Below are 21978 nucleotides of genomic sequence, written 5' to 3' on the forward strand. Positions count from 1 at the left end.
AATCCACTCTGGGCACTAAGGATGACCCCATGGCCTCCGCCCCAGTTGCTAGAATGACTCCGGTTGCAACAGAGCAACATCCCAGATGGGCAGAGCATTCCCCCCGGTAGGCATGCCAGGTGGATCCCAGTCAGGCGCATGCAGGAGTCTGTCTGCTTGCCTCCCCATCCCCATCCTCAGAAATATACAAAAAATAAATAAATAAAAGAAAAAAAAAAAGGGGGGGGGCATTCCCTTGTGCTAAAGCACCAGGAAGCCTGGAGTGAGCTTGAGTATGTCCTATGAAACATGGAGCTCTATGTTTACATATAAGTCTTTGAAGAAGGAGGAACTGCTGAAATAGTTTGTCAGCATTTGTCCCTAAGACAGCAGTCTTTATAGTGGGAACACCATACGTAAATATTTGCTGTCTGTCTATAGATTAAGGGGGGAATATGGCCAATGCTGAAAAGCCATGATCTTTGTGCCCCTCCCCTCCCCCAACCCCCTCCCTCTCCTCCCCCAACCCTGTAACCCCAACACTGTTGTTCATGTCTCTGAGTCTCATCTTTATGTCCCACCTATGTATGGAATCATATAGTTCTTAGTTTTTTCTGATTTACTTCTTTCACTCAGTATAATGTTATCAAGGCCCATCCATGTTGTTGTAAAAGATCCTATGTCATCATTTCTTATGGCTGAGTAGTATTCCATAGTATATATATACCAAAGCTTTTTAATCCACTCGTCCTCTGATGGACACGGGCTGTTTCCAAATCTTTGCTATTGTGAACAATGCTGCCATAAACATGGGGGTGCATTTCTTCTTTTCAAACAGTGCTATGGTGTTCTTGGGGTATATTCCTAACAGTGGTATAGCTGGGTCAAAAGGGAGATAGTAAGAGATCTCTGGGTTCATCGTGGAGGAAAAGAAACTATAAAAAGCAGGAGCAACAGAGAACTCACACTGAGGAAGGGATGAAATGTAACAGGAATGTCCCCACCGCCAAAAGGTTATTATCCTTCTCTACACTGTGGAATGCTTTTTCCGCATACTCTGCAACATTGACGTTTTCCATGAAAGTCACCAGGTTCTGATGTGTGCCCTTGTAAATACTCACGGCAGCACTGCATGGCAAATGCATGACGCAAGTGCCGGTGAGTTTCAGATGTGGGGAAGATGATCCCAAGTCACTCATTGTTTCTGGAAAGGTGTTTGATCAGATTGCTTTTTTCTTATCATCATTTGACATCAGCTATTCTAAGAAAAGTGATTGGTGCCCTGGCCGGATAACTCAGAGCATCATCTGGAAGAGCAGAAGTTGCTGGTTCACAGGGTACATACAAGAACAGATTGCTGTTCCTTCTCTCTCCCCCTGCCTTCTTTTCTCTCTAAAAACAATAAAAAATAAACATTAAAAAAAAAATGATGCCCTGGCAGGTTGGTTCGGGAGAGTTGGCCCAGTATGTAGATGTCCTGGGTTCGATCCTTGGTCAGGACACACATTGAGAAGTGACTATCGGCTTCTCTTCTGCTCCCTCTCCCCTTTCTCTCTCTTTCTCTTGCAGCCAGTGGCTTGGTTAGTCTAAGTATTGGCTTAAGGTACTGAGGATAGCTCAGTTGATTTGAGCATTGGCCTCAGACAGGGTGCCAAGGTGGCTCCCGGTCAGGTTGCATGTGGAAGTCTGTCTCTCATCTCCCCTCCTCTCAGTCAAAAAAAAAAAAAGAGCCTGACCTGTGGTGGCGCAGTGAATAAAGTGTTGACCTGGCCTGACCAGGCAGTGGCGCAGTAGATAGAGCGTTGGACTGGGATGCAGAAGACCCAGGTTCGAGACCTCGAGGTTGCCAGCTTAAGCGCAAAAGCTCACCAGCTTGAGCCCAAGGTCGCTGGCTCGAGCAAGGGGTTACTTGGTCTGCTGAAGGCCCGCAGTCAAGGAACATATGAGAAAGCAATCAATGAACAACTAAGGTCTCGCAACAAAAAACTGATGATTGATACTTCTCATCTATCTCCATTCCTGTCTGTCTGTCCCTCCCTAACTGCCCCTCTCTCTGTATCTGTTATTAAAAAAAAAAAAGTGTTAACCTGGAACCCTGACGTTGCTGTTTTGAAACCCCAGGCTTGCCCAGTCAAGGCACATATGGGAGTTGATGCTTCCTGCTCCTCCCTCACTCTCTCTCTCTCCTCTCTCTAAAATAAACTTTAAAAAATGTAATAAAAAAAAAAGAAAGAAAGAAACGTGTTTGGTAGTAGGAAAGTGAGTGATTTTGGAATATGAAGAACCTTAGGAGGTGGGGCAAGCTAGGAGGAGGGTCCTGACCCAGGGGAGGTGACCAGCAAGCCTCACAAGCAGACCTGGACCCTAAGGGCGTTAGGAGTTGGAAAGGGCTGCAAAAACTATAAAAAGATCTTGTTCTTAGGAGAAGAGATGGAAATTCAAACTTTCCTCCCCCCAGACTTTGGCCTGGGGACTCAATCACCAATGCATAGTATCGTTTCTGTGGGAAAAGTGTTTCAACATATACCTATAAGCCAGATGTTTGGAATGTGACAGAGAATCCTTTTATAAAATTACTTACTTGTATGCAATTCTTTATGTGTAATCTGTTTTAGAATGTAATCAAAGTACTTTGAATCTCTAAAATGTTCTATGGTACATTAAAAAAAATGAAACATTTATGAGGAAAAAAAATGCCCAACATTTGTGTCACCAAGATGAAACTGCTGTATTGTACATTCAGATACAGCAAAACTTTCTATTAACATTTATTACTTAAATGATATATAGGCACTTCAGAATAAATATGTTTTCACCCACATAGCAAATCTAATAATCTACTGCGTTGACAAACCATTACACTACGGGAGAATAGCTGCAAATATTCTATATGTAAGTACTTCACATCATTCTGTAAATACAGTTAAGAGGAATGCTTTAAGGCTGCACATTAAGGTGACCTTGGTTACTTAAAACATGTATAAGCAACAAAGATATTTTTGCAAAAGGTAGTATGAATTAAACATTATTTCTTTTTTTCTTTTAATATATTTTTATTTTATTTTATTTATTTATTTATTTTTTTAACAGAGACAGAGTGAGTCAGAGAGAGGGATAGACAGGGACAGACAGACAGGAATGGAGAGAGATGAGAAGCATCAATCATTAGTTTTTCGTTGCGCGTTGCAACACCTTAGTTGTTCATTGATTGCTTTCTCATATGTGCCTTGAACGCGGGCCTTCAGCAGACCAAGTAACCCCTTGCTAGAGCCAGCAACCTTGGGTTCAAGCTGTTGGGCTTTTGCTCAAACCAGATGAGCTCGTGCTCAAGCTGGCGACCTCAGGGCCTTGAACCTGGGTCCTCTGCATCCCAGTCCGACGCTCTATCCACTGCGTCACCGCCTGGTCAGGCTAAACACTATTTCTACCTTACAAAAGCTTTATAAGCCAACTAGATATTCAAAATGGAATCTTAAATCTTATTGCTATTATTCTGTCAGAGGACAGATTATCATTCAAAACTGCCCATTTCAGAACACCAAGAAATTTTCCCTTTTTTGTTATCTTTTAAGTAAGACTACATCAGAATAAAGACTTTCAAATTGAACTTTTGTGTTTCAAGTGAAATTTATTACAATACAATAAATGTAAGTGTTATTAAAAATGCTTGTTAAAATTATAGTGTCTACATAATTTTTCTAATATAAATATTGGAAATAACTTCAACAGTTCTATATGTACATAACACATTGAAAACAAAATCATGCATAATGTCAAAATATAACTTTGCATACTGTCCTTTTAGGTATCATTTTTATCTTCTGGCCCCAGGATGATGCCAGGATATGAAGGGGTATGCTAATTACTCAGATTACAAACTTAAAGGTTCAGTGTTTTGAAAATGTACATCAGTTATCACATATTAATTAAACAATACTCTAAAATCACTGCTTATACTATACTGATCAAGTGGTCTAATTCCCATATTTCCCTTTCTCAATAGGTCTTGGACATCAAGTTGAGCTAGAAAAACTGTAATTAGAGGATCCAGCATGACATATATTCCCAATGATACATTTAAAAGTGGCCTAAAATGTTACATATATAAAACACCCTATCGGACAGAAAAGACGGTAAGTACATCAACATGTAAATAAAATTAAGCAGCTCATCTTCTGCTTGCTTATTTGATTCCCTGTCTCTATAGAACGGAGGCACCAGAATCAGGAAGAAGTAAGGGCAAATCAGTACTGCTGGTAGCATGGGACGAGGAGGGACAGCACCGGGGAGGAGTTGGACAGAGTGTCAATTTTAAAAGGAAATTAAACAGAATGACCTATCTAGTCTTCCTCATCCTGCTAAAGCAGGGAATGGTTCCAGCCTGGGCGGGGCTCTGGGGTTATTCTGTCCCCCGGCACTGTGAAAACAGCCACGGCCTTTCAGACAGCACGAAGGCACAGCTAGCTGAGCGCACTTCATAAATATGAGCAACAGCTTATACATGACAGGTTTGGACATTTCACAAATACAAAAGAGGGTCTGAATTAGGCCACAACATGAGGGCAAGTGAAACACTTTTTACAAAGGAGCAGCTGACACACAGAGAGATTAAGGGGTTCAGCAAAGGGGCAGAAGAAGCTGTATGTGATGCTTAGTCATGTACGACATCCCTTCTCATCCAATTCACTGGGAATCTTATCAAAATGTACTGGGTTAGGGGCGGAGCCTCAGGTTCTGCATTTGTGGGAGATCCCGGTTCTCTTAGTCTATAGACCATACTTTGAGAAGCAAGAGTCTATTACAGAAACAGGGAGCCACCTCTGTCTCTCTGGGTCACAAGTGAATCTTGGAAGTCCTGTGCAGAATTGAGACTGCTTCTAGCCAAGCACAGCCCCAGGTAAAAGGTGTAGATGCGCTGTCTACGTGAGTAGCTGTCTACAAGACTGTGTTAATATATTTTCTGAGAGCACCATGACTATATGAACAGCCAAATAACATAATTCAACTTGAGTAAATGGAATGGTCTATTTGCTGGTAACAAAATGAATCTCTTTCTCATGCAGTCCTCCTTCTTAAAGTGAACATGATATAAAAGTATATATATATAAAAAATCCAGCATGTTGAATTTCATAGTAAAAGGCCACATGTGCACACCCATACATATAGTATAAATTTTAAGAAATTAAATGCATTTTTTCAGAATATGGTGCTACCACTGCTCCCAGCTAAAATCATCTCCTCTTCCAAATACAAGGAAAAAACCTTGGATGGTAAGGAAAATGACTGCATTGCCTGCCAGCACAAGGCCACAGGCTCCCCATTTGATCTGAAACATAAGAAAAGAGGATTAAATCTTTACTTTCTTCATATCGTATTCTTTGCACATCTGTTATTCTCTGCATTAGAAATATCTAATGAAACATTACATAAAGCTGCTAAAAGGCTTAGTGTAACGAGTGGGGAGACAGTGAACTATTCAGTAATTAGTCTAATTGCTTCGTGATGCTTGTTAATTAAGTCTAGTATCATCCTTAACATTTTCCCCATTAGACATATTTCTCTACTTGTTTTCAGCAGACAATGATGGCCTTAAGTAAAACACATGCAGCAGATGATAGTCCAATTGCAACACTTGGTGCTGATTATTCTATATATTATATAATACATTGCCATGAAAATAGGAATTGGAGAGTTATCAATTGATTTCTTTTCCAGGCAAGAAAAGACTTAAAAATAATCTGCATGCAAATAAAAGCAGCGTTCCAGTGTGGCAGATGATTTTACAGAGGAACAGCTGGGGATGAGAGTACCCTCTAGTGGGCATTTTCTGTTTTGATTTAACCAACAGAAAACATCAATGAAAGCTGCTTCACAAAACATGGTGTAGTATTTGAGGTAAAAACAGAAATTTTTAGAGCAAAATTTAAGGACGTAGTCTGAGCTATAAAAAGAAGAACGTCATGGCAATCTTGCATTCAAACGTCATCAATGCTTCTCCATTATCTAGAGCAGTGGTTCTCAAATTTTTTGAAGTCGGGGCACATTTAAAATCCTACAAATAATTGTAAGCGCACTATATACAAATTTCTGAGAACTATGTTATAATAATTAAGTCAAAAATTAAAGAAAAAAAATATAAAGTCCAAGCATGCTTTTATGGTAATTAAATGAAATAAATGCAACAAAATTAAATTTATTCTGACATTAAAAAACATTTTTATGGCCCTGGCCGGTTAGCTCAGTGGTAGAGCATCGGCCTGGTGTGCAGGAGTCTCAGGTTCAATTCCCGGCCAGGGCACACAGGAGAAGCACCCATCTGCTTCTCCACCCCTCCCCCTCACCTTCCTCTCTGTCTCTCTCTTCCCCTCCCGCAGCCAAGGCTCCATTGGAGCAAAGTTGGCCCGGCGCTGAGGATGGCTCTATGGTCTCTGCCTCAGGCACTAGAATGGCTCTGGTTGCAACACAGCGACGCCCCAGAGGGGCAGAGTATCGCCCCCTGGTGGGCATGCCGGGTGGATCCGGGTCGAGCACATGCGGGAGTCTGTCTGACTACCTCCCCGTTTCCAGCTTCGGAAAAATGCAAAAAACAACAACAAAAAAACATTTTTATGTTACATTTTTTGAGTTAATGTTTTTTAGAATTCATAAAAAAGAGAGGTTAAAAAATAAAAAAATAAAAAAGTTATCTTTTTATATATATAGATACCTTCTTAATAAGATTTAGTCAATTCAGCAGATCCCAGCACGAATGTGTTGTTTTTTCATTCTTGTGTTTATGAGAAACATAAGCCTGATGTGTCCTAGCAATTTCTTCAATGTTTGGGCACATATTTGAAAGGCAAACTCTCATTTCCTTGTCAATACATTGAAGAATTCCTCTCTTTTTACTCTTGTGTTGAGTGCAGAAAACCCCCACCATACATATCATCTTAACACCAAACAAAGGATAGAAGAAACTTGCCTCCAGTCTTTCCGGGGAACATGGGGGGTAGTGTAAACAATCCAGCACCACAGCTTAACAGCCTTTTGCAACCTAATCAGGCAAGTGAGGTGGGGGGTTGGGCAGACTGTCGGTTTACAGCCAATTTCCCACACCTCTGTCCCCTAAAAATCTAAACTCCAAAAACCCTGTTGGTTTTTTAGTCCCCAACAGGCACATATTTCTCTGTAATACCATAGGGCACACCTGAAAATCTTCTAGGGTGCACACTTTGAGAACCACTGATCTAGACAGAGTTCAAACTGCCACAGCATTCAAGACCCTTCCTATTCAGGCTTCCTCAACCTTTCAAATCTCATTCTCACTTACTTTTGCTCCATCATATTGGACTACAGCTCTTTATTCCACATGTTAATTGCATTTTCACACTGGGGTGCCATTCCTTTTAAAAGCCTTCCCTACTCTAATCAAAACCCTATTTATCAGAAACCACATCAAATGCAGCTGGAATTTTTCTCAGTATTCCCATGGCATTCTGATCCTGTTTTAATTATCACACATAGTACCTTTATTATATGCATACCCATCACACTAGTTTCTGTACTCTTTGGGAACAGAGACAGTGTCTGGCTCTTATTCCTGGTGTCTTACAAATAGCAAATGTTACAAAAATATTTACTAAATGAATAAATAAGAATTGTACATAATTGATATTCAATGCCCCAATAAGTTTCATGAAATTGAAACAGTGTGTAATTAGGGTAATAAAAAAAGAGTATGAAAGACAGTGAATGTCAAAGAATATAATAAATTATATCCACAATGTGTTTTTTATTCACTATATGTTCTAATAACTACACTGCTCACAAAAATTAGGGGATCAGGGAATGTGCAGATACTCTAGTCCTTTCAGCCTTTTGTACAGTGCATTTTCACCAATGATATAAAAGTTGGTTTTGCATCTCATTTGCATAATTGAACAACTTTCTTTTACTTGTCATTTGCTTCTTTGATGTTCTTGTTTAATAAAAAATAATTAAATGCTTCTTTTTATCACTTCATAATTCATTTTGAAATATCCCCTAATTTTTGTGAGCAGTATATATCGTATATATTTATCCTTCAACATATATCTACTGTGTTGAGAACTGTGTCCATGATCCTACTGAAGGAGAAGAATTTGATACAATGTTGTCATGCCATGATTTATAATAATATATATTTGATCTTCCTCTCCTTTCTGGCACAGAGCTCCTAAAACACTGGGAATTTCAGTGGTAACAATGAGAAAGGTGACTTTTATGATGTTAATGTAGCGACTTTTAGAAAGTATGTAATGATGGAGGCTGGTTGCCAGAGAGGCCAACCAATTGATTAAAAGGGTTGGAACTTTCAGTCACACCCACCCCTGGCCAGTGATTTGATTAATAGTACCTAGGAAACCTCCATAAAAACCCACAATAAAGGGATCTGGAGAGCTTCCGAGATGGCAACTCGGTGATCTGGGCAGAGGGATGCATTAAAGAGGCAGAGAAGATCCTCGCCCTTTCCCCATACATTGCCCTATGCATTTCTTCCACTTGGCTGTTCCTTTTATAGTAAACTCGTAATCTAGTGAGTAAATGGGTCTCCTGTATTCTATGAACAAATATATCAAATCCAAGATAAAGGTCATGGAGACCTCTAAACTATAGCCAATCATTCAGAACCACAAGTGACAACCTGGACTTTTGATTGGCAACTAAAACAGAGGACAGTCTTGTGGGACTCAACCCTTAACATGTGAAATCTGATGCTATTTCTGGGCAGTGTCAGAACTGAGTTAAACTGTAGAACTCACCCTGGCTGGTTGGCTCAGTGGCAGAGCATTGGCCTGGCATGCAGGAGTCCCGGGTTCGATTCCTGGCCAGGGCACACAGGAGAAGCGCCCATCTGCTTCTCCACCCTTCCCCCTCTCCTTCCTCTCTGTCTCTCTCTTCCCCTCCCGCAGCTGAGGCTCCATTGGAGCAAAGATGGCTCGGGCGCTGAGGATGGCTCTGTGGCCTCTGCCTCAGGCGCTAGAATGGCTCTGGATGCAACAGAGCGACGCCCCAGAGGGGCAGAGCATCGCCCCCTGGTGGGCATGCCTGGTGGATCCCTGTCAGGCGCATGCGGGAGTCTGTCTGACTGTCTCTCCCCGTTTCCAGCTTCGGAAAAACACACACGCCCACACAAAAAAAACTGTAGAACTCCCAGATAGTGATGGAGAATTGCTGATTGGAGGTGTGAGGAAAACCTGCATTCCACCCGCTGAAATTGGGTGATCAGGACCCATTCAGATGTTCACTTTGGAACTAAAAAAGTACTGCTACTGTAGTCTCTGTGGACTACGTAAGATTAAGAGGCAAGGACTTAAGAATAATTCCCACCCTGGACAGATAGCTCAGTTAGTTAGAGCATCTTCTCAAAGTGCAGAGGTTGCTAATTCAATCCCCAATCAGGACACATACAGGAACAGCTCAATGTTCCTGTCTCTCTCCCTCTCTCTCTCTCTTTCTCTCCCCTCCCCTTCCTCTCCCTGAAATCAACAAATATAAAATAAAAAATATTCCCTCAAATAGCTTAAAGTAGAAAAAGCAAGAAATGACTTGGTCTGGCTAAAAGTTATAAGAGAAACTAAGAAATCAATCTCAAAACGTGGCCAAGATATAGACAGGTAGATCTAAAATGTGAACTAAATTGACTAAATATATGTCTGGCTTTGAGTATTAAGTCTAAGCAATGAAAATAAAATTGTGGTCCCAGACACAGGCCTTTGAAGTGAACTCAGTGACAACTGTGCAAAACAATAGAGAACAAAACTCACCACGGCCACACGAGCAAGAATAACAGGAAATCCAAAAGCAGAAACAACAATTCCAGTAGTGAAAAAATATGCCAGTTCCCGACAGGCACTGCTTGTTGCATCTGAGTCATACGTTGCTCTCTTGGCAATGAAATGGGGAATGGGAGAGATGGCGTGAAATATCAGGACGAACAAGGGCCAGTAGACACTGTTGGTTGGACCCAGAAGAAATGCAAAAACAAAAGTGACAGTTAAGACATTCTACTGTTTCAAAGTTATTATTTGAAATGTCTAGGCCCCCAAATTATTTATTCAATTGTCAAGCTAGCACTTAAGGTGATTTCTACCAGAACAGGTAAGAGGTAATGATAATTAAGAAAGTGCTCAATGTATAATCTAGAATCTTTATTATTTTCTGTTATTACTGAGTTTTAATTTCTTTAAGAACAGAAGCATAGCCCTGGCCGGTTGGCTCAGTAGTAGAGCGTTGGCCTGGCGTGCAGGAGTCCCGGGTTCGATTCTCAGCCAGGGAACACAGGAGAAGCACCCATCTGCTTCTCCACCCCTCCCCCTCTCCTTCCTCTCTGTCTCTCTCTTCCCCTCCCACAGCCAAGGCTACACTGGAGCAAAGTTGGCCTGGGCGCTGAGGATGGCTCCATGGCTTCTGCCTCAGGCGCTAGAATGGCTCTGATTGCGGCAGAGCGATGCCCCAGATGGGCAGAGAATCGCCCCCTAGTGGGCATGCCTGGTGGATCCTGGTTGGGCGCATGCGGGAGTCTATCTGACTGCCTCCTGTTTCCAACTTCAGAAAAATACACACACACAAAAAAGAACAGAAGCATAACAGACATTTTTGCTTTCCATGTAGAAGATAGCACAGTGCCTTATACAAGCTAATTCAATATTTTGAATGCTTGCATATTGGAAACCTTTTCAATGGCTTAGAATAAAACCCAGATTCCTTATCCTGACCTACAAAGTCTTATAAGAGCTGGTCAATTTATTTTACTCATTTTGTGCCATCTTCCCTGCCTTCCTTCTCTGTTCCTTAAACATTCTGAGCCCATCCCTGCCTTAAGGCCTTGACATTAGCCAGGGGCTCTGCTTAGAATGCTCCTCCTCCTGAGATTCTCATTGCCTGGCTCCTTCTTATCGTGCTATCTAAGCTGAGAGGTCTCCTCCAGAGAGTGGCTAAACCAGACAGACCATCCATTCCATTTTAAATACCTCAAGTCACCACTGAGCACATCGCCCTCTTAACTTTCTACACAGCACTTATTCCTATGTGATACTTTATTGTTCATGAGAGCGGGGATCTGATGTGTCTTTATCAATCACCATTATCTCCAGAGCCCAGAATAAGTTAATTCATTAATACTTATCGAATGAACAAAATAATAATTAGATTTTAAGTGTGGAAGACATAAAAATAAATATGCTTATTAGTCAAAACTTTAGATATATTCTGCTCTTTATTAACAGAGATCACAATAATTCTATAAGGCAAAAAAAAAAACCCCCAACTATTTCTTCTCAAATGTCAATGTTTGCATTTATTAAAAATTGCCGCCTGACCTGTGGTGGTGCAGTGGATAAAGCGTCAACCTGGAAATGCTGAGGTTGCCGGTTCAAAACCCTGGGCTTGCCTGGTCAAGGCACATATGGGAGTTGATGCTTCCTGCTCCTCCCCCCTTCTCTCTCTTTCTCTCTCTCTCTCTCTCCCCCTATAATGAATAAAATCTTTTAAAAAAAAAGAAAGAAAAGAGAAGATACTTAAAAAAAAAAAAAAATTGCCACCTGGCCTGACCAGACGGTGGCGCAGTGGATAGAGCATTGATCTGGGATGCTGAGGACCCAGGTTCAAAACCTCAAGGTAGCCAGCTTGAGCACAGGCCCATCAGCTTGAGTGTAGAGTCACTGGCTTGAGTGTGGGATCATAGACATGACCCTCCATGGTCACTGGCTTTGCTTGGTGCCCAAAGGTCGCTGGGTTGAAGCCCAAGATCGCTGGCTTGAGCCCAAGGTCACTGACTTGAGTGAGAGGTCACTGGCTCAGCTGAAAACCCCTGGTCAAGGCACATACGAGAAGCTATCAATGAACAACTAAAGTGTTGCAACTACAAATTGATACTTCTCATCTCTCTCCCTTTCTGTCTGTCTCTCACTCTCTCTCTCACTAAAAATAATAATAATAAAAATTATCATCTGCTTTCCAATTATATTTCCTCTGTAAATATTTCAGAATTATTTTTCTCTATCAGTTAGAAATTTATTATATTTTATTCCCTGACAAGGGGATAAAGACAGTATCTACTCACTTTACTTATTTTTTCAAACTATAAGAGAAAGTTCATTTATAAAATTAGAGGCAGAAGAAGTGAGCCGTAGAAGGCCCTGGCCGGTTGGCTCAGTGGTAGAGCGTCGGCCTGGCGTGCAGAAGTCCCGGGTTCCATTCCCGGCCAGGGCACACAGGAGAAGCGTTCATCTGCTTCTCCACCCCTCCCCCTCTCCTTCCTCTCTGTCTCTCTCTTCCCCTCCTGCAGCCGAGGCTCCACTGGAGCAAAGATGGCCCGGGCGCTGAGGATGGCTCCTTGGCCTCTGCCCCAGGTGCTAGAGTGGCTCTGGTCGCAACAGAGCGATGCCCCGGAGGGGCAGAGCATTGCCCCCTGGTGGGCAGAGCATTGCCCCTGGTGGGAGTGCCGGGTGGATCCCGGTCGGGCGCATGCGGGAGTCTGTCTGACTGTCTCTCCCCGTTTCCAGCTTCAGAAAAATACAAAAAAAAAAAAAAAAAAATTAAAGAAGTGAGCCATAGAAGAAATGAGCTCAGGAAACAAGCTACAGAGGCAAAAAAGAAGGGCCCTTGGAACTTAGGAGAGAGAAGGGTACAGGTAATGTGCCTGTGTTATATACACACAATAATACATATCATCACATGCCTTGATTAACACAGATCCACCCAGACAGCCAGCCCTCTGAGCAGGAGTTGATGTGAAGCCACACTGTAATGAAAGTTTCCCATTTCAGCTGCAGATCAAGGAGGGCAGGATGGTTACACTGAGTTTGGACTTCTAATTTTAAACTAGAGGAATTATAGTGCATTTCAAGACTCACCGGACAATATTGTTGGAAAGAGTTTATAACAATTTTCTAGTTTAAAGCCCTTATTATACCAGTGAGGAAACAAATACAGATTGGTGAAGAGGTCTGGAAAAGACCCAGTTATTTCCGACATACCCACAGCCAAGAACTCTTAATTATTCCTAGAATATGCTAAGTTTTCCAAAGAAAATCTGACTACGTTCTCATTTACAGTAAGATATTGTGGACAAAAGGGGGGGGGGGTATGTGTGACAGATAGTAACCTCATAGGGAGATCTCATCATAAATTCTTAAATGGGCAGGTCATGGTAGGTGGCCACATCCCAGGGATAAAACTTGTTTAGTAAAAGGTTTATCTTTGCCTTAAGCAAGCCCTGTCCATTTGTGTGGGTATGTGCATCTAGGTTAACATACCTTTGAAATAAGCATAACCACCCTCAAGAGAGCACATAATCTCGTTAACTATCCTGTACTCCGCCTTCTCCCACCTTCATGTAATAATCTTCCTTACAGTCCTCTCCTTAATGTCAAACGCATAAAATAAACTGCAAAATTATCACTCTCCCCAGCATCTGGAATCTTGCTTCCCAGCAGCTGTTGTCATTTTTGGCTCAAATAAGCTCATAAAAATTCTCAACAGGTCTGGACATTTCTTACATCAATAATATAAACTGCAAATGCCTCCAAAATAAAATTTGGATCCAACTGCTATTTTATACATTAGTGAGTTTTCTCATGGCCAAAGGTCCCTGTTTGTGTCCATTTGTTTCTACAAGGGAACACTGAATATGTGAAATAATTTTCTATCTCCGGATGGTATCATTAAGAATTGGGTATTTTGCCCTGGCCGGTTGGCTCAGCGGTAGAGCGTCGGCCTAGTGTGCGGAGGACCCGGGTTCGATTCCCGGCCAGGGCACACAGGAGAAGTGCCCATTTGCTTCTCCACCCCTCCGCTACGCTTTCCTCTCTGTCTCTCTCTTCTCCTCCCGCAGCCAAGGCTCCATTGGAGCAAAGATGGCCTGGGCACTGGGGATGGCTCCTTGGCCTCTGCCCCAGGCGCTAGAGTGGCTCTGGTCGCAACATGGCGACGCCCAGGATGGGCAGAGCATCGCCCCCTGGTGGGCAGAGCGTCACCCCTGGTGGGCGTGCCGGGTGGATCCCGGTCCGGCGCATGCGGGAGTCTGTCTGACTGTCTCTCCCTGTTTCCAGCTTCAGAAAAATGAAAAAAAAAAAAAGAATTGGTTATTTAAAAATTCTCAGAAATAGAGAAACTAACTCAAATGCTTTTAAGTTCACATGACCTAAGATCCATCCTTACTAAATAAAAGCTAGTTTAAGTTTGTTGGTTTAAGTAGAACAGACATATCTTTTGATATTTTAAATTTAATATATTTTAATTGGGGTTTTATAAAAATATACTGCTCACCAAAATTAGGGGATATTTCATATTCCTTTTTGAAATATCTCCTGGTTTTTGTGAGCAGTATAGGTCCATGCTAGCAACTGACTTTGATGTCTATGAAATGGTTCTAGAGATTATAAAATATCTTCATAAGTTTGACTTTTTAGTTTTCATTGAAAACTAAGGTTTTAAGGATTAAAACCTCAATGTGTATGGGAATAACTCTGCTATATTCCAGAAGGGCCCCTGGGAAAACTCAATAAGCTTTGTTTTCTCTTCTTACAAAAGAGAAATTTTAAACTAATCAAGCTTTTGGGGTTTTTTTTTAATGTGAAATTGCATGGGAAGCACTGTGATATAAGCAGTGAAAGACCTCCCAGGCATGTTACGTGGCTGGACACAAAGTGACTAGTTGGGGCTGTGGAAAACCCAAGATGGCTGCCTGGTTCTTCAAGGCTCCTGGCAAACCTCATTTTTTTCAGTGTTTACATTCCTTCATGCATCACAGTGCATTCAGGCTGGACTTAAGACTAGATGAAGGTATTTATGAGCTGACATTATTGAAAGGACACATCTTACACCATGCCAAGGTTGATAAAGCCACTTCAAGAAAATGCCAAATAGGTAACCACTTCCTTTCAGACGGAGTAACCCTAGAAACAAAGACTTTAAGAATCATTAACTACCACCCTGAGATTTTTACTGGAAAGGACATCAAATAAAAGACACTCTCCAACCTTATTAGAAGGGACCTTATCAGGCACCTACCCGTTAGTGGACATCTACCCCATCTCTGACACCTGCCTCTGCCTACACCAGACATCAGTCTCTGCTAGGCTGAGAAGCCGCTGGCGTGAGAGGTAGACAGCTAATCCAAGACACTGACGATCTGTACAGCTGCAATCTGTATACCTGCAGACTGATGCTGGATGCAGAAACCAGTTGGATCACCAGAGTCCGCAGGATAGAAATGATCCTGTGTTTTTTGTGATGAAGGCCCATAAGACCTTACTACCTTCTGTTACCAAACCTCCTCTTTAGGGAAAATTCAGCCTCAACTCACATCTCGTTGGTACCACACTGCCCCATCCCCAGTGGTCCACCATTTTAGGTCTTTTTTTTTTTTTTTTTTTGTATTTTTCTGAAGCTGGAAACGGGGAGAGACAGTCAGACAGACTCCCGCATTCGCCCGACCGGGATCCACCCGGCACGCCCACCAGGGGGCGTCGCTCTGCCAAGACCAGAGCCACTCTAGCGCCTGGGACAGAGGCCAAGGAACCATCCCCAGCGCCCGGGCCATCTCTGCTCCAATGGAGTCTTGGCTGCAGGAGGGGAAGAGAGAGACAGAAAGGAAGGGGGGGGGGTAGAGAAGCAAATGGGCGCTTCTCCTATGTGCCCTGGCCGGGAATCGAACCCGGGTCCCCTGTATGCCAGGCCGACGCTCTACCGCTGAGCCAACCGGCCAGGGCCTGGTCCACCATTTTAACTCGATGACCACCCTCCCCTGAGTCCCTGTGTCCTTTACCCTTTATTCTTCATAACACTTCTATTGTTAATAGCATGTACATTTTAAATTCTGTTTATTTACAGTCTGTCTCCCCCACTGAAATACAGACTCCAAGAAGGCAGGACTTTTGTTTTTTTATTTCTTAATCTTTAGTTCCCCAAACAGTAACCAGCACACAGTAAGCACTCACCCAACACTGCTGAATAAAGAACTTTACTGAATGCTCCCTCTGCCTGAAATGTGCTCCCCTGACTCAGCCCAATAAATTCTTATTTATCCACCAAGTCTTGGCTTAAAGATAATGTCTAAGCAGCCCTCATGACTCTCCCAGGGAAACGCCGATGCACCTTGAAACTCTCACCGTACTTTTCAGATGTCTCTACCGCAGCTGTCACTTTAGTAACTGGACTGTTCCCTGTCGCTCACTCACAGCTAGAACTGTAAGCTCCTTGAGGACAGGACTATGTCTCTTCTTTCCAGTATCCCCAGCTGATCCAGAGCAGGTGTTCAATAAAGGCTTATTAAATGACTATATCAGTTTTAAAAAGAACTTTCCTTTGCACAAGTACAGCTGACCCATGAAGGGGCTAGATTCACCATTTGGCTTCACTAACTAACTGGTTAGAACTTAAGATGTTAAATTGACCAAACTCCCTAATATCCATGACACACACACACAAATAGTGACAAAGACAAAATGAACAGTCTTTCTGAAATAACTTACCCATAATCTTCTAAGGCACATCCCAGCATAAGAAAGGTCAGTCCAATAGCCCCACTGAAGGACAATAACACAAGAGCTGTGAAAAATAAAACCGAGACTTACAGGTATCAGATCAGTGGTTGCCAGGGGCTGGCGGAGGGGAGGAGTGGGGAGTGACTACTAATGGGTACAGTTTCTCGGGGCTGAGGAAGTATTTTGAAATTAGACAGTCATGATGGTCATAAAACCTTATGAATATACTAAAAACCACACAATTTAACACTTAAAACCGGTTAATTTTGTGGAATATGAATTACATCCTAATAAAAATTTAATCAAAAATAAAAGATCCGCCTGACCTGTGGTGGCGCAGTGGATAAAGCGTCGACCTGGAAATGCTAAGGTCGCTGGTTCAAAACCCTGGGCTTGCCTGGTCAAGGCACATATGGGAGTTGATGCTTCCAGCTCCTCCCCCCTTCTCTCTCTCTGTCTGTCTCTCCTCTCTCTCCCTCTCTGTCTCTCTCCTCTCTAAAAATGAATAAATAAAAATAAAATTAAAAAAAAGAACATTTAAAAAAAAAAATAAAAAAAAAAAATAAAAGATCCCAAATGTAAGCAAATGTAGTAATTTACTTATTTCATTAGTTGATGTGACATGTGACTAGCAAATCATTGCCTATGTCTGTCACTATTATATCATTAGGTACCCAAGCTCTAGCTCACGTACGAATTCCCTCTGCATTTTTCAGAAGAGGCCAGCCAGCCGGTCTGCACAACTCCAATGAAGGGAAACTACCATCAGAAGCAAGTCATTGCATTCGAACCGTTTCTAAATGTTGAAAACCGTCTTGCCTTATATCATATGCAAAACTGCTTCTCTGGAATAGGTACATTTTGACCATTTTTGCGTCCCCAAACCTTAGTACTTTAAGTATTTGCAGACTGCCTTCATGTCTTCATGAAAAATGATTCTCAACTACTGAATAAAATATTTATTCCTGGCATCTGGAGAACACTAAACTCTGAGAGGAGAGGAGTGAATCTGTCCTCATGCTGCTGCCATGCTAAAAAATCCGGAGCTTTGAGTCACCAACATGGGTTCAAATCTTCTCTGCCACCATCTGGTTGTGTGACTTTGGGTAGAAGCTGAACCTCTTTAAAACTGATTTCTCACCTGTAAAATAGTAATAAGGGTGCCATTAGGGAGCTTGTGGTAATTAAATGAGATAATCTATGTAATGTGCTTGGCAAAAGGAAGATCTCAAAAAGGAAGTGCTGACTGATATAAGTATCTGCTCCTTTTAGCAATGTTCTTTGATAAAAGGTATAAATCAGAAGCATAGGAAACTACGTTATCCAAGTTCCCTTCTGAAAAAAATAGGTAACACTCAAAATTAGTCACTGATTAATTAGCATTCTGACTGCTTCCTATTACATTAAGAGGGGGGACTGTTTTATAAAAAGATGCCAATTTAGTGGATCCCGGTCAGGCGCATGCGGGAGTCTGTCTGACTGTCTCTCCCCGTTTCCAGCTTCAGAAAAATACAAAAAAAAAAAAAAAAGAAAAGAAAAAGATGCCAATTTATGAATTTTTCCTTTTATTAAAGCTGAGGACAAAGCCAACTAGGAAAAGATCTTCTGTAATGAAACAATACATAAAAACTTACTTTTGTACATTTAGATATCCTTTTTTTTTTTTTTTTTTGTATTTTTCTGAAGCTGGAAACGGGGAGAGACAGTCAGACAGACTCCCGCATGCGCCCGACCGGGATCCACCCGGCACGCCCACCATGGGGGGATGCTCTGCCCACCAGGGGGCGATGCTCTGCCCATCCTGGGCGTCGCCATGTTGCGACCAGAGCCACTCCAGCGCCTGAGGCAGAGGCCACAGAGCCATCCCCAGCGCCCGGGCCATCTTTGCTCCAGTGGAGCCTTGGCTGCGGGAGGGGAAGAGAGAGACAGAGAGGAAAGCGCGGTGGAGGGGTGGAGAAGCAAATGGGCGCTTCTCCTGTGTGCCCTGGCCGGGAATCGAACCCGGGTCCTCCGCACGCTAGGCCGACGCTCTACCGCTGAGCTAACGGGCAGGGCCTAGATATCCCTTTTTAAAGAAAAGTGTACAAGTTTTTATTCTTTTCCTAGTTGCCTTTCCCCCCTGTGCCTGACCATCTGCACTACGCCCCTTCCAGGACAGCCTTCAAAGCCGAGCGCCACAGACCTATTCTTTCTGGTCTGTGACACTAATCTCCAAGGTTCACAACTGCCTATCTCCAATGGATTCTTTCTCATCCTTTTTTTCTTTTTCAGGAATCTTATCCTCTATATACATCTCTTAAATATGGATCTGACCAGGGATCCAACTTCATCTCTTTCTACTCTGCACTCCTGCTGAGACACTGTGTTCAGTCCAAAGCTCCCTAGCACCCCAAGGGCCAGACCACATAAATGCTGCACCTCCAAGTCCAATCTTCACATCTCTGCCTGGGTAGCCACAAGGACCTCAAATTCAACATATGAAAAAATGAAACACCTCCACTCCGTCCTCCCAAACACACACTTCTTCCCTCTGAAGGTTCTACCTGAAATGCCAATAATTGCATTCTGTCCTCCAGAAAAACAGCAAATCAGAGTGACTCAATCTCCCAGATCTCACTGTTACAGAGTGAAAGACTGTATTCCACTCCCCATCCTCACCCCTCAAAATTCATGTCACATCCTAACGCCTAGTGTGGTGGTACTGGGAGGTGAGGCCTTAGGGAGGTGATCAAGCCCTGGGAGACCCCACACAGCTCCCTCACCCCTTCTACCATGTGAGGACACAGTAAACAAATTGGCTGTCTATGAACCAGGAAGCAAGCCCTCACCACATATCAACTCTTCTGGCACTCTGATCTTGGATATCCTCATCTTCGAAATTAATAAACAAATTTTTGTTAAGCCACCCAGTTTACAGCAGCCCTCGTCTCTTGAACCCTCTGCTACCGACTTAGTACAGGCCCTTATCATCCTGAGCCTGCTTCTAATTGTCTCTTCCAATCCATCCTCCATAGAGCAGTGATCTCTCAAATACATAAAGCTGGTGTCACCCTTTCGCAGTTACTTTCACATCCTACAAGTTGTTCTCGCACCTGAAGCTCAACGAACGTGGTCTGATACCTGACTGCCTCACACTCTCCCACTAAATTCCAGCCTTAATATCGTAGATTAAGTTCCTGGAGAGAACAGTGTGCTCTTTCATGCCCCCTGCCCTGTTACATGCTGTTCTCTCTGCCGGCAATAAACTCTTTCTGTACACCATCCTTTGTCAGGTGAAGCCTTATTGATCCTTTTGGTTTCCATTCCAGGATTGCCTCTTCTGTTGAAATGGTCCTCTCTGTCCCCAGAGCAGGATTAAATAATCCCATCTGCGTTAGCCATTAGGGCTGCTATTAACAATGTACCATCTGGGTGGCTTAGAACAGAAATGTATTCTCCCACGGTTCTGGAGGCTTCACAGTGTCAGCAAGGCCATGCTCTCTGAAGGTTCAAAGGGAAGAATCCTTCCTTGCCTCTACCTCCTGGTGGTTTCAGGCAATCTTTGGTGCTCCTTGGCTTGCAGTTGCCTCTTCTGCCTCCATCTTCATATGGTGTCCCTCTGTCTCCATGTCCAATTTCTCTTTTCCAATAAGGACACTAGCCTCCAACTTAGGGCCCAGTCTAATCCTGGATCATCTTAACTAATCACATCTGCAAAGACCCTATTTCCAGATAAGGTCACATTGACAAGTTCTGGGGAGTTAGCACAGATCTACTTGAGAGACATAATTCAACCCACAACACCACCTGTGTGCTCCCACTGTATCTGAACACACCAGTCACTACGTCCAACTCTGTCGCCCAACAACAACTTCTCATTTATCGTTTTGTCCCAAGTCTCAGGCATACAGTAATCCCTCAAAAGTTAAATTACTTGCAAAATACTTCCTTCCTTCAATCTTTTTCCATTTCATAACCTAGCTCCCTTTCACAATTTCTAACACATTCACACATAAACATTACTTGATAGTTTCTGGGCATAAACATAGTGTAATACTGACATACTGTCATCTGTTTCCTGTACTGGCTTCAAATGGCTGTATTACACTGGGGACACTGGCCAAAAAAATGTTTACTAAACTGATGTTGAATATAAGTCATCCAGATAAATTTCATAGTGAACATACACATACGTGCAAATATACTGTATACAAGTTTACAGTAGATGGGAAGATCCTTGGGTACAAGTTTCAAAGAGAACAGGAACTCCAACAAGGAAACAAGTTATGCTACTCTATTCAAAAGAGTAGAAAATCTAACGGTTTCCTCCCAAAATAACAGGAAGCTTTCCAATAACCTCTCGCACCGCTGACATCCCCCATTCCTCTGAAAGCATACAGATAAGGGAAGTGGTGTCCGTGCAACCCAGTCTTTATCAACCGCACCATTCGAAAACACATACTGCCCAAACCCACTTTCTTGTCTGCCTAAAAATGAAAATAGCGATAAAACTCCATCTAATATGCTCGCCACAATTATGAGAAATACAGTTTTTCTGGGTGTCTTCCATTGACACCCGTCTGCAGTCCACTCTGCCCGGTTGTAAAAATCATCAGGAACAAGAGGATTAAGTGCCCCCAAAACCGAGAACACTGGAGACAATGGCTCCTCTGGAAGAAATAGGAAACTGCGGAGCGGCAGGGAAAGGCGTTAGAATAGGGTGGGCATGTCAGGAAGTGGAAATCTCCATACAAACTCGGCACGGGGGATTCGAGAAAGGGGGGGATTTGAGTAAGGGGGGGGTCTCCGAGGACCCTAGCAGGAGCCGGGAAGGTGATGTTTGGGGGCGGGGCGGGTCTCGGAGCAGCCACTGCTCCCGGCCAGGGCTCCGCCCGGAGGGTCCTGGACTGCCAGGAGACAACGTGAAGGCCAGTGAAGAGTTGGGGATCCCCACACATCCCTCCACCTGCACCCCAAAAAACGCGAAGGGAATGGGCGAATGCATTGCCACCCGCAGTGGCGGGAAGCGCGGCGAGGCTGGGCGAGGCCTCCCTCCGCCCACGCGCTGATAACGCAGCTCCAAGCTCAGCACCGAGCGGGGAGCGGGGTCGGTGACCCCACCGCAGGTCCAGCGAGCCGGCCCCGCAGATGTACCTTTAATGCCCGCCATGTCGCCGCGGCTGCTTCCGGCTTCCTGCCACGGCCCCCGCCCATGCCGGCCCCGGGCTGTAACCGCGAGTCCGGAGCCCGCCCCGCCACGCAGATCCCCGCCCCTCCGGGGCGAGATTCCACCCCCACCCGCTCCACTCAGAGCCCGCCCCAACTCGTCCAAAACCCCGCCCCCACCTAGCAGACGCCCGCCCCTGCAGATCCCATTCTCCCCGCAACACCTCTGTTTCCGAGCCCGCGTCCACCACGCAAAGCCCCGCTCCAATCCGTCCATAACCCTGCCCCTACCTTTGCATAGCCACGCCTCCACCTTGCAGAGCACCGCCCTCCTTTAGCGGAGCT

General features: G+C 43.6%; 1 protein-coding gene and 1 non-coding gene across 2 annotated transcripts; one reads left to right on the forward strand and one right to left on the reverse strand.

The window, feature by feature from the left end:
- Positions 1-3569: 3569 nt before the first annotated feature.
- LEPROT (leptin receptor overlapping transcript) lies at positions 3570-21713 on the reverse strand. Its single transcript, XM_066268968.1, has 4 exons — positions 21622-21713; positions 16477-16552; positions 9766-9952; positions 3570-5306 (listed from the first exon to the last, which is right to left on the reverse strand). The coding sequence occupies exons 1-4, from the start codon at positions 21635-21637 to the stop codon at positions 5190-5192; spliced, it is 396 nt and encodes a 131-aa protein (XP_066125065.1). The 5' UTR covers positions 21638-21713; the 3' UTR covers positions 3570-5189.
- Positions 13684-13759, forward strand: TRNAT-AGU (transfer RNA threonine (anticodon AGU)). The gene has a single exon. It is a non-coding gene; the product is annotated as a tRNA-Thr (tRNA).
- Positions 21714-21978: the final 265 nt, after the last annotated feature.

Source organism: Saccopteryx bilineata, chromosome 3, assembly GCF_036850765.1.
Source record: "Saccopteryx bilineata isolate mSacBil1 chromosome 3, mSacBil1_pri_phased_curated, whole genome shotgun sequence".
NCBI classification, from domain to species: domain Eukaryota; kingdom Metazoa; phylum Chordata; class Mammalia; order Chiroptera; family Emballonuridae; genus Saccopteryx; species Saccopteryx bilineata.